The sequence below is a fragment of the Ostrinia nubilalis genome, chromosome 6 (genome assembly GCF_963855985.1).
Source record: "Ostrinia nubilalis chromosome 6, ilOstNubi1.1, whole genome shotgun sequence".
In the NCBI taxonomy this organism is placed as follows: Eukaryota; Metazoa; Arthropoda; class Insecta; order Lepidoptera; family Crambidae; genus Ostrinia; species Ostrinia nubilalis.
Genome location: NC_087093.1, coordinates 15,367,748 through 15,385,229, shown reverse-complemented (window position 1 = coordinate 15,385,229; position 17,482 = coordinate 15,367,748). Strand labels below are relative to the sequence as shown.

Sequence of the window (17,482 nt, the reverse complement as noted above, 5' to 3'; positions counted from 1 at the left end):
GATGACTAGTTATTGAAAATTTGACATGTAATGAACATTATGAATAAATTTCTTATTCTTATTCTTATCATCATTTGTTTATAGACTTATTCTGGCTAATCAAAAAGTAGTTCATTCTACTATTCCATTTCTATCACCACTTTCACAACACAACCATTCGACGAGAATAGCATTAGACTATTTTTGTATTTGGGAGGGTACATTAGGTAATATCAGTATCACCCGGTATTTTTCAATTGCGTCTAAATTAATTGACGAGAAAAGTAAACTAGAACTTCCTCACAAAATTGTTTGCCTTTAATTTGTCATTTCAGCCAATTGCAGTACACTGTTGGATTTAAGTGTAAATGCTCGGTTTCTAAATCTAGCTACAGCCATATTTTTGAGGTCGTCGGCCCATCTGGATAACACAAAGAGCAATGAGTAGTTAAATTACAGAAGCGACAGTCTTGACCTTTCTGCCTACCTTCGACCTGCTTCCCAGCGGCCGCGGCTGCTGCAGAGCCGAGCACGGAGCCGAGCGGCGCGGCCGCGAACGCGCTGCCGAACTGCGCCGCGTACGCCGAACCGAGCGGCTCGGCTGTCGACCCTGTAGACGCCATTTTGTTAAACATGTCACTCGTAAACAGAGAACTTTGGGGTATTCAAGAGTTTTCTAAACCAATAAAAACTAGTTAAATGGTGTTAAAATAGCTAAAATTGGTAGCTGAATTGAAATGAAATAGGTATTAATTTTATTATCATTGAGCCTTTTTCTAAACTCGAAAGTTGCATATAACAATTAGGTAAATATAATTTTTATTGTCAGGGAATGTTACCAAGCCTATTTTACACCTACCTCATACATAAAACACATGAATCTTAAAACAAAAGTATTGTTTAGTTATTTAGCACTTCCATGCAAAAACAATAAACGAAATGTTAATGTAACACGGAAAGTTAATGTCGCAATATTATCACAAGCTATGTAATAATTTGCACAGTAAGCATCAAACGATATGAACCGTGGATAACAAACTGTGCAGTTTCGCTTCAAATATGGCGACACGGGCAAACTACCAACAGAAAGAACAAAGATTAAGTAAGAAAACAGACGGGTCATACAGAAGCCGTCAAAATCAAACAAACGTGTCACAGCATTCTATTAACAATTATCGAGTTAATTATTAACTTCATGTCAGAACTTAAGCCTATGGTAAACTTTGGCTTTTTAATTAATTAGGTAATCAGTTTACAAAAGTTTGACATGCAGCTGAATTATAAATCTGTCCAAAATTGGGTACAATATTTATTTTATGTAAATATATTTAAATATTATTCCCTTTCTTGGAGAGAGAAAAAAAACATTGTTACAAAATAAAAACAAGAAAGCATCCTGCCGCCGAACAACGAAATTCGAACAAAAGTTTACTCAAACAAAAAATATTTTACAACATGTTTTAAAACTTGCACAAATCGCTGCCAAATTGTTGATTAACGGTAAGCCTATGCACAAGCAACTGCAGGCTCTACCTACAACGCCAACATAGAATAATACCAAGCCGAACCTACATGTATCGAGGTACCAAATGAGACAGACTCATTGATATTCTGTATTAATTCCGGGCCGAGTGTGTGCGTGTTGCCTTGTTTTAATATCCGGCCACACAAGACAATGGCCGGTCCTTAGTTTTTATATGGAAAAGTTGCGACCATTTATATTCTGTCTAATGCGCATTGTCCTTTGAAATGTGTCATGAGTCACAACGAAAGACTATGAATAGTTTTTAGACGGTAAAAATTATTCAAGTAATAACATTTAGGTAGAAACCAAATGGTCTGTCTCATTTAGCACGTTACTCTTTGAAGCCAAAGATAAGTCATTCCATGTAAGATAACACACACTTTCGATGTCATTGCATTTTACCTGTAATGTTTGTCTTCCCGAGAAGACCTGAAGTGTGAAAAATGTTCATCGTTAATTAACTTTTTTTTAACTTTTCTCAATAATAAGTCCAACCTGAAATAGGAAAGTTTGCGGGCAAAAACGGTCGTTACAATTTTTCATGGCTTAACTTATGTAGTGGATGTGCTACACTCCAATTAGATTGGGGCAGGAAGAGCAATTAGAGCTGAATTTATTGAGCTTAATTGTCCTGCGGAGGTCGAATTTAGGTAAAGGACGGTCGTTAATAGAGTAAAAGAAATGACAATTAAGGTTGGCAGTTTTATCCGAGCAGTGCTCGCCGTACCTCACGTAATGAGGACGTTCCGATTCAAGCGGCGACGCGGCATTCGTTGAACATAATTTGTTTGCTTTCTTTGCTCAGAAATTAAGCATCCCGGTACTTATTGGTAAAGGAGCTTTTCTAGATACTTGCGTGCTGACTTTCTCTTGCGAGGCGTATGTAAATTTTCACTTGGTATAAGTATTGGCAATACTTATCGTAAGTAGAAAAGACAACACAACGCGTGGGTCTATCGAGTGAAGGCCGCGTTTCCTTTTAAAATATCTTATTATGCTTTTCCTTTGGGCTTTGGCACTTGATATTCACTTAACCCCCGAACTTTGTTGTTTTAAATACCCTACAGTATTCGAAGTCGAAATACTAACGTTTTTCGTTGGTAACTGCTATGGTTTCGAATCGGAACGTTCCCATTATAGGAGGAACTATTTTCACATTCTGATCTAAAAACTTTGCCAGTAACTATTGTCAGTTATGCTTAACATTTTTAGTTAAATATTCCATCATTGTTTAAAGTAGGTAACTAATTAAACTAATTAGTTGACAGAATTGATTTAAGTTTAGTTTAATAATACTATAGTTTTCAAGAGAAAATGAGCCAAGTTAGATAACGTAACATTATTTTAATGCTAAAAATTAATTTCTGGATAAATCAAATGTAAATAAAAACTAAAATAACTGGGGTTGCTGCTCTCCCAGTGAAGTTACGTTGTCTATCTACTGGCACATAATAGGGATGTTTCCTGGGTCAAAAAGCAAGAGTTTTAATTAGTCCGTCAGTTAGCTTATCAAAAAATACTCTACACGTATTTTTCACTTTTTCAAACTAATGAAAATTTAAAGAGATAAAGCGCGCCAAAGTTCATAAGAAGAGGCCCGTGACGTCAATGCGTGCATAAAAGTGCCGCACGTTGTGACATCGTGCGGAACTTCAACGCACCATAACTATGTAATTATTTGTTAGATTGACAAATAAAAATATATGTGTCCAATATTTTTTTATATTAAACATGACGGACTAAAAAATTTTTTTTAGGAAACTAGCCTATTCTACGGTGATTACAAGGCCTGTACCGTCTATGAGTCAATAATGCAAGGACAGAGCAGAGCACATCAGACTTCAACGACATGCAAGAGATTTGATCGCTGGTGTCACTTTTCGTATTCACGTATTAATCGTCCGATTTTGTTTCCATTTCGTTTTTATGCGTATTCGATCGTTCCATCGCGGTATTCATCTATCCTACTTGAAGTTTGGTCCAGTGATTAAACTTCAAGTGACAAATCGCTGAGTTGCGATCCTATTGAGTAAGTACCTAATCATTCTATCGAAAGACACGTGAATACGGATTTAGGACTGTTTTTCAATAGGACGACCTCTAAACGTCAACGACATTTTGACTGTTTTAAAATACGTGAATTAGGCCACAGTCTGTTATTCTTCCATCTAGGTCTGCAGCAGTGCTATTTGTCTCACTGAATTAAAAAATAGAGTTGTCTCTAGGGGACGGTACAGCTCTTGCTACAACTAGCGCCGCTCCAGCGTCAGTAATCCACAAAAAAACAACACTTACACAATTGGGGCGCAGCGGGCTGAGGCGCTGCGGCTGGCATGGGCGCAGCTTGCGTCACCACAGGCGGCTGTGTCATCGCCGCGAGCGCAGCGAGGTTCTGCACTGACACCGGTGCCAAAAGCCCCCCCAACTGCTCTGCCCCCCCTCCGACCCCGCTAACCGCCCCCCCGCTCAGCCCTGCGCCATTGAAACCGATATCTTGGTAGTTAACACCTAATGCCAAACGAAAAATAAAGTCAACAAAAAATAATAAGCAAATAAAAGTTAAGGTGGGGAAAAAATTGGATGCAGTAGCATAAACATGTTAGATGGTCTCTAAAAGGTTCGACCAACCAACGCGATCACACGCGATCAGCCGACGTGCAGCGATGGCGATCAATGCATTTAAGTCTGGTCGCCGTCGCTGCACGCCGGCTGATCGCGTGTGATCGCGTTGGTTTGGCTGAACCCTAATCTGTATTTGATAAGATTCATATTATATTATAAGATATGTAGGCATTTCATACTTTGCACTCTTTCTTCTCAGCACTGATCTACCTATTATCCCGAAGCAGTGGTAGAGTTACAGTTAATTGAGACGTGTAAAAGAGCATAAGATAGCCTTTAATACCAGAAAAAAACTCATCTCTTTTATACAATGTTTACATGGCTCATAAAATTCACATTATTTGTCAACTTTGAGGAACAGGTAGCCCCGGTATTCCCCGTTCCCTGACCCACTGCACCATACGAATTACAAAGGTTGCATAACGCGCTTAGCTAAACACATGGCCGTAGTGTTATGCAAGCCCGTGAAAACGTAAAACAAACTCGTAATGTTGAATAATTATGTGAACTTAGAGCCATTGTTTAAAACGAGCCCGAAGCTTTGACATTTTTATACATAACCGTTATCCAAACGCGTTAGATAATGCTTTTAATGGGAATTCCGAGCTAAGTAACTTTTTCCGATTTCATCTTATTTTACGATAGATGAAATATGTAATTTCACATGAAACAATGGTTGAGAATGCCTACTTGCATTAAGTCCGCAATTTGTAAATTTTTCACGTGCAATAAAGGATTAAAATATAAACTCTGAAAATCACTTTTCGCTAAAACTAAAGATTAATTATGTAGGACTAAATCCGGAATTATTGCGTGATGTTTGATCCATGTCGAAAACCGTTACATAGACTTAAATGATCATTGAATTCAATGACGAAATTAAAAGGAAAAAATCTCTTAGCTCAATAACCAGCAAAATAAAAACAAAACTAAACCACTAAACTACTAAATAATAGAAACAAAATTGATGAAGTACCGTCATTAGTGAAGATACCTTGCAGTATCGTGGAGCCTTGCCCTTGCAACAGCTGTTGCTGGAGACCAACCGCCTGCAACTGTTGCAGCAGTTGCAACTGCGTTGCCGGCGACAACGCAGCCTCCGACGCAAGGTACGCAGCCGGCGCCACCGGCGTCGTCAGCCCCCATAGGCTGGCTTGCATCGCTTGAAGCTTCTTCTGCTCTTTCTCCTTTTGCGTGTCGGCGAATTTGACTACGAGCGGCGCTGAGCAACCCTCCATCGTTTGACTGTGGTGTAGCGCCTGGAATTTGAAATTAAAGTATTTAAATAAAAATAAGAATAATGCCCGCCATCAATCCCTAATTTTTAAGTGACTATGTAAACAAAATTCCTGTTAAGTGTAACCATAGGGGTCACTTAAAAATTAGATATTGATGGTGAAAACGGGCATCAGTATGTTACTGAGTTCTTGACTAAGTAGAGTCATTTACACTCGTCATCTGCCAATAATGATTGCCTTGAGTACGGAGTAGAAGATAAGAGGATCTTATAAAAATGAAATTTTTAGATGCTATTCCAATAACATCCTAGTTAAGTGTGACTTTAATTTTCAGGTAAATAATTTTAAGTAATTTAATTATAATATGGTTTAAATGCGAAAATTACGAGTATTCGATCATTATTCCATTGTCTGATACCTAATGTTCATCAAATACTGACATTCCTGCCTGATCATTTCGGCCTGTCATTATTGGTTTCTATTTATATATCTACTGGCCTATTTTACTGCTGAATAGCTTCCGAAAATTAGGTGGATGCGTTTACTTGATACAAATTCCCCACATCGGAGCCTGTTAATCACCTAAAATGTGAACAGGCGCTCACGCACGCCTCGGCTCGCCAAAGCGCGTAATGTCCATCTGCGTTCATTCATTAGTCGTATTACATGGGACTGTTAGGGTCGATGCACACTGCGTAGCAGTACGGCTAGCACTAAAAACCTTCGAGTTCGCCATCAAAATATTTAGTACGAAAACTACAACAGCGCCCTTGTAACGTGGGTTACCTACGCGAGTGCGACAAACGTTAATAAAATTTTGTTTCTTCGAAAACCTTTCTGCGAAGTTAGGTAGGTACTATACCTACTGCGACGCCTTGTTATATCTGTCAACGTGAAATTGTTACTGCGATATTACATTACATCGAAAAACTTTACTGCGAAGCCTTCTTTAATGCAATTTAATAACTAAAGGATACATTTATTATGAAAGTTATTCATTAGGGTGAACACGGTCAAGCCAAAAATCTCAATTTAGAAACCGGAACTGATAATTTCAGGATTTTACAATGTTTATGATCTCAACTTTAGGCGCGATGATGCAAAGGGACGTTTTTCAAATTCATATTCCCCTACTACGCTAATGCCCGTTTTCACCATCAATCCCTAATTTTAAGTGACCCCTATGAAAGGTAACACAGCAGGAATTTTATTTTCTTAAGGTTCACTTAAAAAATAGGGATTGATGGTGAAAACGGGCGTAAGTGTGTGAACCGGCCCTTAGCCAGATTGCGCCCTGTATGGCCCTGTCCACACCCCGTCACCAGCCCAACGTGCGACGTGGTATTCTGACATTCGCATTTCACCAGTCGGATAGCGGCCTTTATCATATTCAAACGGGCTCGTGGTGGATTGTGCGAAATTCAGTTCAACTTGCACACACACTACAGTAGGCTATTAGGTACGATGATAAGGCTTTTAGGTTTGTGGTTAACTGCTTTTGCTAATCACCTTTAATCAGATTAAGTAATCACATTTTATTCAGATTAGGAAAGGTTTTAAAGGTATTACTTAATGCCTCTTTTCCAACAGCTCTTCATCATCAGGGAGTCCATTTTAATCAAGGAACGCTTGTAGGTCTGACTGTAAAATTTAAGTTTTTTTTATTGAAATTAGATATTGTTGATGAGACAAGCCTAAAACCCTGGTAAGACATTATTTTATTGTTTATATTCGTTATGTTTTATTTGATTTTGTGTCTACGAATCCTATGATAACTTTCTCTTATGTCAAAACAGTGATAAGATTGTCATCAATCCTTTTTTGGTAAGTAATCCAATGATAAAAAGATTGGGTAAATGTATGGCTACTCACGCTGAGTGGACCAAAAGTACAGCAGTTGCCAAAAATCGTGACAATGTATTATCACTAGCCTTACTACGAGTATTTATATGACAAAGTAAGGTTTCCGTGTCATTCTGACATTACCCAGTCAGATAGGTGGCACATTCCCGCGGCCTCGGGCTTCCGCGAAATAGCGATCGCCACAGAACTGAATGCCATTTGTGTTTAAAACTAGGTATTAGTATTTAAACACAGTCTTGTCACACGAACTGAATTTGACTACGTTAGGTATACAGGGTGTCCCAAAAAGTAGTGTCAAGAAGCTGAAGCCCAGAGGTAAAGCATCACTAGGGCTACCGGAATCACCTATGTAGGGATTCTTATGTACTTATAATTAATAAATTGTTTTAGTATCATTTTCAACTGTTTTTAAAGAGTAATCCGTGGTTTGGACGTGTAATTATGGCAGTGGACGCAAACAGGTGAAATGACCCTAGTTTTAAGGTTGTATTTTGCAACAAAAATTTAGATACTTAAACTTGTCTGATATTCTATTAATGTCTAAGATATCAACAGACAGAAAAATATTAAGAAACAATATTGGTTCACGAGTGGGTGATAGGTACGTAGACATTTACTCTATACAATTTATTATTCTATCAAAAAACCTAGAAAGGTATCTTCCGCAAATAAAACGTTTCTTGTGGGCGGCGACATTACGAAATGAGAGTCAGTGTACTTAGAACTTTTTATGATCCTAGTCTTGTAATCATTAGATAGGTAAGTATTTACCAACGGTATTTAAAAAAATCGGAACCATAAATAAGTAAAAAATAAGACACTATTGACTACTTAATAAAATAAAGGATTTTTATCAAAAAATCTGCCCCGAGGCCCCCGAGGCTCCTATAAGTATTTTCTGTTTAGTATACTTTCCGATAGAACAACAAAAGGTAAGATAGAGCAAATAGACCCAAGCATAGGAATTGTTTTTACAGAATAGAACCCCCGAATAAGAGGATTGTGTTAGAGAAACGATATCGTCAAAACAAAGCCGAATTAATCTCCCCCTGAGTTCTGTTTTCCGATCAGTAAGCCTGCTTAGGATGGTTAGGATTAGAACTGAATTTGATGGATTGAGTTCGCGATGTTCTATGTAGTTATTACAACCTATGGGATAAAGCTCAAAGCTCTATGTATGAATTACACTCGTGTTTATCATAAAGTAAGTTCTATCCATATAGATTATAGACTAACTAGCGGCCGCCCACGTGGATCCTGTTTGGGGTGGAGTTTCGTAAAATCCTTTCTTAGCGGATGTCTACGTCATAACATCTACCTGCATGCCAAATTTCAGCCCGATCCGTCCAGTGGTTTGGGCTGTGCGTTGATATATCACTATGTCAGTCAGTCATAATTATAATAATATTTAGATGTATGAGGTCGATAACTTCTGCCACGATGCAGGCTCCATTGTGTCTTTAGGGGGTTGGACTCTATTAACCAGGAGGTATATAAATTCATTATTTTCCTGACGATAAAAAAGTTCGTTTCCTAAGCAGTGGAAAATTTACACACCTATTAGTATGTAGTTTGTTTTGACACAGTATATATATGAGCTAAAGCAGTACGGAAACTCAGCCCTTTCGGCGAGTTAAATACCTACACTTCAACTGAGTGTTAGGGTTGGCACTCTTAATCTTTATAAAATTAAAAGGTTCTTACTTAATTATTTATTAAAATGTTTATTTAGGTTTTTTAATTATCAAATACCTAATGGAATAAATTAATTGACTAAGTAGTTAACAAAAAAATAAAACGTTAATTAGGTTCTATAATGATCCAATACATAATCGAATAAATTGATTAAGTACTGTATTAGAGGCCGGTAGAAGATCTATTCTCATAAAATAAAATACCGGATACTTACTTTCACATACCTATTGCCTCATTTTAAATACAGTTCATCACTTAGTACAAAAGCGCGCGGAGCAAATTACTTTATCAAATAGAACACATCAATTTTTAAAAAGCGTAATTACGTAATTTAAAAAGAACTATTACAAAATCAGATGTAAGCACTTTATTTAAAAAGTAATATTTAATCATTTTTACAATTCAGAATTATTACGAAGTTTAATAAATGAAAGTTCTGGTTTTGTAGATGCTGAGTTCAAGCAGCCGTATACTACGCAATACACTCGTGGCATGTTTTTAAAAATACAGCGGACAGCGCATGCAATAATATTATTATTAAAAACACAACGCGCGCGACACCCGCGACGGATGGACTGCGAGGTTCGCTTAGAGCTCGTGTAAAGCGTGCGTCTGTGTGCGTGAGTCTGATTTCGAGCGTTTGTATGAAGCTTCCGTACTGTTTAATTTATCTACTGTGGTTTTGATCTCCGTATGTTTACGGACTCTTGATTCTGTACGGAAGATCACTCGGATTGCTAGATCGACAGCTTAATTCAAATTCAAGTTTTCTTTATTCATAACCAGTTGTTTTTACATTTCTATATTGCGATCGAGGAATTCTTTTAAGTAAATAAATACTTGTGGTAGAATATCCCCCCGCTCTCCATATTAGACAAGTATGCCATGGAATTCGTTTTTAATTTTCGTCAGTAAAACGTTTATTATTTGATAGCATCGCGCAACACCGTGCGTTCCTGGATCGCGATATAGGTTTATGCTGTCAAATACCCAATTGATGACGTCAGCAAAAGCTTACCTTGATAGCAGCGATGGCGGCCTGCTTCGAGACGAACGTGACGAACGCGCAGCCCTTGCTCTGTCCCTGCGCGTCGCGTAACACCGTGCATTCCTCGATCGCGCCGTGCCCCGCGAATAGTGCTCGCACGTCGTTCTCAGACAGTTTCTTGTTCAGCATGCCCACAAATAGTTTGCGTTCTGTGGACAAAAGAAAAAAATGCGTAAGTTATTGCTTCATTTCTACAAAATAGCAAAAACATTTGGTTTTTTAGACTATTTAAAAATATAGATTGGAATATTGTGCTGTCATTTTCACTTTATTTATATGCTCCATGAAACGTATTATTACGTCCTACTCAATCAGCAAGACGAATGAAAAGTTCTAAAAATACCAAAGTACCTAAGTAATCATAAAACACCTCCTTAAACTTTAAACATTACGCTTCTATTTATTACTGCAGAGTTTTACATAAAAGCCGTAAAGGTCATGAATCGTGACGAAGGTTAAGCATTAGTTTCGTCTTTGCCAACATCAGTGACGTTCTTAAAAGTCTTTGCATGTTTCAGCAGTGCCGCTAGTTGAAATCACTCAACACTGATTAAAATTTGATGCTCGACTCATCGCTTCGGCGTCTACAATGGGTGCTCCATTGTCGCTGTCCATTAAAAAATAATTTGCCCCGCGAGGAACTCGCTTCCTTTCACGAGGCGTTAAACATTAACTCATTTTACTCTATCACATATTCACCAAGGCTCCGTATTTGCATCGGACAAGCCTGTGCATTGTGGCACCGAACATCGGGTCTCTCTCAGAAATCCTTATGATCCTGAAATATGTAGTGCCCGCACCCAGCTAGTCGGGTTAAGTGCGAATTTACGACTTTCAACCCACCACCGGCCATAAAGCATTTTTGCTTCCGCGCATACCAATGCCCATGCCTTTCCAGCCTTTAAACTTTAAGATGCCCATGCGCGTAAAACAAAAGTATCCGCACAAAAGTTTTCTACTTTATTCACAGTACGTCTCAACAACTTTATTCCATACACAACTTTTATTTATGCTCGAGAAACCTAAGTTACGTTATGCTTTATTATTCAGCCTGAGCGCGCAATAACACACAACGCGAATTTCAAACGATGTAAACGGGTTAAAATGTTGTCGATCTCAGTTCAACCAGTGGAAGGTGGAATTGCAATGCGGGTGGTTTTTACGCACAAAATCCAACATTTGGGGCTTTCAATCCCCGGCGGACGAGGCGAGGCAAAATTGAAAAGGTGCCGAGCGGGGCCGTCTGTTACAAATATTTCATGCCCGCAAAATCAGCACGCCCTCGCGCGGAGATTAGCATGAAAATGGTGCGAGAAAACGGGACGGAGATCTCGTGAAAAACCCAGTCGACGGAGCGTGCATACCCTAATTTCCACCGCTTTGTTTTGTACACCGGATGAATGTTTAAATTTGAGAGATCAGCACACGTGGAACCGCTCATGCGGGCTGCGAGCGCCTCTGTTTAACAGCCAATCTTCCGCGACTCGAAAACTCGCGATAACGCAAAACGTTAAGAGAGAATTAAGTCTAACTCGATTGCTTCAGCCTTGAAGAGGCTGAAATACATTTTACGACAAACGTAAAGAGTATCCAGATTGAAGTAATTTGATAATGATAATAAAGGGGAACCGGCGAAATGGTGCTACAAAGGTCCTTCGAGCCGGATTTACTCCACCACGTGAACAACATTATTACGAGCACAATGTTGTTGTTATAAAAACGTGGTGGATACAAAATATGAATATGTTAATGATGGCATCATTCATAAATACCAGTAATAGAAGTTTAATGAATTATTCGCAGTGCACTTCAAAATAATTAAATGAGTAATGATAGACAGGTATCTATGTCATAATAATTATAGTAGCTGATTACGAAATCTCAACTGTTGAAAGAGAGACTGAAACGTGAATATTCACTTTGAAATATAACTTTTAAGGTTAAACCGTTTATTACCAATTACCACGTCGAAAACAGCGTAGAAACGTCCAAAGTGGTCTTAGCTTTATGGATAAACTTGACACAATTGACGTACCTACATTTGATTGTGGACACAAGGCATCAAGGGACGTGTGATTACGCATTTCATTTACATCTTGCGGCGCTGTCAAGGTTGGCAACGTGTTTTCAATGTAGCTGGGACTATGCCAATAGTTACAAAAAGCAACTTAAAGTTTAAAGGTAGGCTTGTTTCTTACGTAACTGTTTGTTGTTTCTTTTTAGTCAAATATTTCGATAGTGATAGCTTAGTTGCCAAATTGAAAAATCATCAGCGGGACTTATTACTGAAAAAGTGAAAACCAAGCTAGCCTAGCCGTCTCACAAGCATGTCTGCCGCTACATAAGTATTGTTGGTAGATACCGAGACTAGGCGCAGACCATCGATTTTTAGTTGGCCGATAGTTGTGCCCGATTTTAAATTGTATGAAGAATCGGCCAAATCGTATCGGTGTAATGTGCGCACTTCCATACATGCCCATACTGATCAACTGCCCGACTAAACTATCGGCCGACGAAAAATCGATGGTCTGCGCCTAGGCTTAAACATAGAATGACATCGTACGAGCATTCGTCGAAGACTTAGGCTGGGTTGCACCATCTTACTTTAACTATAACAAACGTCAAAAACATGTCAAACTCCATACAAAAAAACGTTATGGTCATAGTTACAGTTAAAGTTAGGTGGTGCAACTGAGCCTTACAGCTTGTCAGTTACTTAACAAAAACATGATCTTAGATAAGTGGGCGCGTCACAAAGTCACCTCGTCAGACTGTCCCAACGAAGCAACTACTAATTACACCGTTTAAAGTGAATCCTCTTTTAAACGTAGCGTAATCAGTTTAAATGTACAAGTAATTGTGTGCTTAGCACAAATAACGTTTTAAAACGTTAATGCTTTAAGTGCCCCATCGGGCCCCGTTACGGCATCGTTCGTTAAACAATTTACATAACCTCTCGTCGGGGGAGGCAGACGTTTGTAACATAATATAAGAAGGAATTCGGAACAATTACAAGAGGTACGAAAGAGACCTCCTTAAGAGGATGAGCGGAAGGCTTTACATTTCAGAGATACATTGTTACGTATTTGATTTCTGCGGAGCGCCAGCGGTTCCCGTAATGCCTTTTTGTGTTATTGCAACATCGAAAGAGATACGAACGTATTGCTACTACTAGATATGGTTCGTGTTATTAATTGGTGTTTTCAATATTATGTCGCTAAAAAGAAATAATTATTTATTTATTTGTAATAGGTATACAAACAGTTTACAGTCTAGGCTTCATTGCGGATAAATTGTTAATATTGGTCTTTGCGCGCAAAGACTTTGCGCCAAGAGTTGACTTTGACCTTAAAAACTGTAACGTTCAAGTTTAGTAATAAATCTAAAATAACTATTTTTATAGGCAAGGTTTCAAAGTGAGAGATGTACCTAACTTTGTGTTAAAACAATGACTCTACAGATAAATCATTCATTTTAGTGTCTCAAAGTACGAAATTAGATTTCAAAATAATCTTTTTGGAAAATCCCAATCGGGAATCGAACTGAGGCAACACACACTACGCCATTGGGCTGTCATAGATGTAACTTCTAATGTATTCAATTTAAAGAAGAAGTACATACATATTTAAGTATTTTAGTCCTCGAAATAATTTAAGCATTTGTCATTCGGCAAATGTCTCCAAGAAAATGCTAAACATTACAATTACAGTGATTTTTACTGCTTAAAATGGCGGACACTCCGTCATTTGCATAATGCTTAATTACCTCCGAGCTTCATTTTGTATTGTAAAGATTCCATTGATTTTGTCTGCACAACAGCAATGGGCAACCTTGAAATAAATAATAATAGTAGGTAATGGATACCTATTACAAACAAGGATACCTATCTTTTTGGAAAATTCATCTGCGTTTCATAAAATTATTTTTCAATTATAACTAGGTAGAATTTACAATGTTACATAGAAAAATCAAACAGATTTTTTCAAGTTACTTTAAAGAGTTATTAATCTTAGTTATTTTGTTTATTCTGTGTAACTTCCTGAAGTATAAAAATATGTTATTGTAAGCTGCCTTGAATAGTAACGATATTCGTAATAAGTATACTTATTACGTATAGTTGTCAACCATTGTAGGATACTGATGTGGCATTGTTCTTAATGTTATTGCCGTTGTTCTAAGTCATACTTGAAGTAATAAATTCTTTTATGTTTCTACGAGTAGGACACTTCAATGCTATATCCTTGACAATGTTATATTATTAGTGGCAAGTGTTAGATACATTTTATTCATCGAATTGGAGTTTCTGGGTTCAATCCCCATACGGGACACACATAGCGTTACGTTTTATTGTATAGGTATGTTAGTAGAATCGTAGGTTTGATTGAATTAAAGCTACATATTAAGTTAATTAATTAAACTTGCTTCATATTTTATAGAAACAACTCCAGATTCTTCGATCCTCAAGTAGGTATTATCTTTCCTAAGGCAAAGATTTCGTGTACAAATCAATTTGTAGCGTATAAAGATTTTGATAAGTAAATCTTTGTTCAAGGAGAAAATGATGCTTGTTGACCGAAAAGAAGTACTCTTTACACACTACGACCTACTGCTTGTCGCAATTATTTTTAATTTATTGTCTTTCTTTTTTTCAGGAATCCTTTTCTGGAAGACAGGTACCTAGGTATTGTTGACATTTTGTTTTGTTACAAAGTTGTAATACATAAGTATGTGTGTGGATGGATCTTTTAAATAACATAAAATATTATTGTGACCTCTGTTCACTGAACAACAAATGAATTCTTACAAAAAAGACACATTGTTCTGAAAGTAGAATGTAGAGAGTGCAGTTTTCAGCGCGTAGAATCTGCTAAATTAAAACAAGCCGTGGGTTTTTGCGCAAATGCACATTTAATTAACTGACTACACAGTCGGTTGGTGTAATGCTCATTACCCGCGGTGGTCCCGTGACGGCTTAATCATCATAATGCCGAGAGTCGTGCCACGCGCCATTTGACAGTCTTTATTACGTGCATTGCACTCGGGTGGGGTTTACACGACACGACTAACGTGATGGGTTCTCGGAATCAATCAGAATCAATCTTATACATCAGTTTAGGCAATAGGTTTCATATTAATGAATGAATAGAGCGTGGCGTGGGCTCATAGGCGTGGTTAAACAGACCACCTCTTAAAGTTAGTATGAAGGCGGTAGATGCCGGCCGCTAACAATCGGTTAGTCTGGAATGGAAATCATTGGTTCCTCCCGACCTATGTTCAGCAGTGGATATTCTGTGGCCGATAATACGTTGAAACAATTAAACCTGATTAAAACAAACAACTTGTCACAGACGTCGTTCCGTGTAAACGCCGTTCACCAAGCCAAGCTAATTGCTTGCTCGGAAGCGATACAAATTAACAGGCGGCGCGCAACGGCCCGCGCGACTATCAACAGTTTTGACAATTTTGTAACTACTTAACGAGCCAAGCGACGGGACAAACAATGACAGACTTACCGGCTTGGCAACTGCTTACTTGCAAGCCTGCGTTAAATTGGAAACTGTTATTGGGAAATTCTAGATTCTAGATACACAGGATAGCGCCATTTTAAAGCGGTTGGCGTGTTACGGTTCGTAAGATGATCAACATTTGTAACTACTTAACGAGGTTAGCGACGGGACAAAATATAACAGACTTATACGTTAAATTGGAAACTGTCATTGGGAAATTATAGATTCTAGATACTCAGGATAGCGCCATTTTAAAGCAGCTGGCGTGTTACGGTTCGTAAGATAATCAACAGTTGTAACTAGGTACTTAACGACGGGACAAACAATAACAGACATATCGGCTTGACAACTGCTTGCTTGCATTGCAAGCCTGTGGAAACTGTTATTGGGCAGTTCTAGATGTTTAGGATAGCGCCTTTTTAGAGCGGTTGGCGTGTGACAGTTAGTAAGACGAAGACGATCAACAGTTTAGATTTTAACTACTTAAAAGGAGCTAAGTGACGAGACAAACAATGACAGACTTATCGGCTTGGCAACTGCTTACTAGCAAGCCTACGTTAAATTGCAAACTGTTATTGGGAAATTCTAGATTATAGACGCTCAGGATAGCGCCATTTTAATGCGGTTGACGTGTTACGGTTCGTAAGATGATCAACATTTGTAACTACTTAACGAGGTTAGCGACGGGACAAAATATGACAGACTTATATGTTAAAATTGGACGTTAACTGTTATTGGAAAATTCTAGATGTTTAGGATAGCCCCTTTTTAGAGCTGTTGGCGTGTTACGGTTACAGCAGTACTTAAAACGAGCTAAGTGACGAGACAAACAATGGCAGAATTATCGGCTTGGCAACTGCTTACTAGCAAGCCTGCGTTAAATGGAAACTGTTATTGGGAAATTCTAAGTGCTTGCTTAGGATAGGGCTGTGTGTGACTCTTCGTAAGATGATCAACAGTTGTGACATGTATTTGTAGATACTAGTAGCCGAATACTTCGGCTATTAACTGAAATTATTTGGCATTTGACGTAATGCTGAAATCGGGTTAAAAAGGATCATTTCAGGACTTGTTTTGGAAAATTAAAATCAGTTTTCCTACTAGATGTTTGAAAAAAAATGTCAATTTTAGTGGTGCAGACAGCGTGCAATGGCCCATGAATATATCAACAATTTTGGCAATTTTGACACAACAGCGTAACGTTTGTTAATAGTGCTAGGTACGATAGTTTTTTAACTTTAGTTGGTTGAAGTAGATTGTTCGTCATTATGTGAGACTAACTGCGTGGTGAAATATAGGCAATTTAGGAACGGTGATAAACTAATAGCTTGGCCTATAGCCATTACTGTATCTCAATTGCCATGACGTATTGTCATAATTTACCACATATCATTATCGACCTGGCGACAAATTACAAAATGATAGGTAGGTGTCACCATTTATAATAAAAATCTTTGTAATGAACCGGTAAAGTTTTAATAGTTTAGAAAAAATCTTAATGGAATGGCGATTATTTTTAAGCCTATTTGAAAGCACTATTATTTAGGATTTCCTGAAATTCGGCCAATTTGACCTTTAACTTATCACTTTTTTCTTAAAATTCCCAGGATTCCAATCCAAGGAGATTGTTTATAGTTTGTCCACCGATAAATTGAGCTTATTTATTTGTGTATTTATTTATAGGTTAATATCTCTGCAGGCGTAGAAGGCAAAAGCCCAATGTGAAAGATAGTACATCTTGTATAAAATATATAATCCGGTATACCATCAAAGTTATGTCCCGTGCCCAGTTCACAACATTATCTCCTGCCCCGTTCGTACTGGAATTGTAAATTTCAAAAAATTTGGCGCGCAATTTTCGCCGCGTTCCGTTTCGCGCGGCGTTCCAAGTTCCGCCTGCGTTCCGGCTTTTCAAATTACCGTTCAAACAGCGCTGGCGCGGCATTGTTCCACCGAGGAAGTGCTGCTCGTATTTATCCCGTGTCCTTATTTGACGGCAGTTTGT

At 38.1% G+C, this 17,482-nt stretch overlaps 1 protein-coding gene across 9 annotated transcripts in view; it reads right to left on the bottom strand.

The window, feature by feature from the left end:
- Nucleotides 1-17,482, bottom strand: part of LOC135072701 (CUGBP Elav-like family member 1) — a 509,527-nt gene that overhangs the window by 3,641 nt on the left and 488,404 nt on the right. For 5 of the 9 annotated variants that reach the window (XM_063966723.1, XM_063966722.1, XM_063966727.1 and 2 more), the window contains 5 exons: nucleotides 9,941-10,119; nucleotides 5,103-5,385; nucleotides 3,800-4,012; nucleotides 1,907-1,933; nucleotides 455-589 (listed from right to left, as the gene is read on the bottom strand). In XM_063966723.1, the coding sequence (XP_063822793.1) occupies nucleotides 455-589; nucleotides 1,907-1,933; nucleotides 3,800-4,012; nucleotides 5,103-5,385; nucleotides 9,941-10,119 (837 nt within the window). The remainder of the gene's footprint in view (nucleotides 1-454; nucleotides 590-1,906; nucleotides 1,934-3,799; nucleotides 4,013-5,102; nucleotides 5,386-9,940; nucleotides 10,120-17,482) is intronic. The other 4 variants (XM_063966720.1, XM_063966719.1, XM_063966721.1 and 1 more) reach the window with 4 other exon arrangements.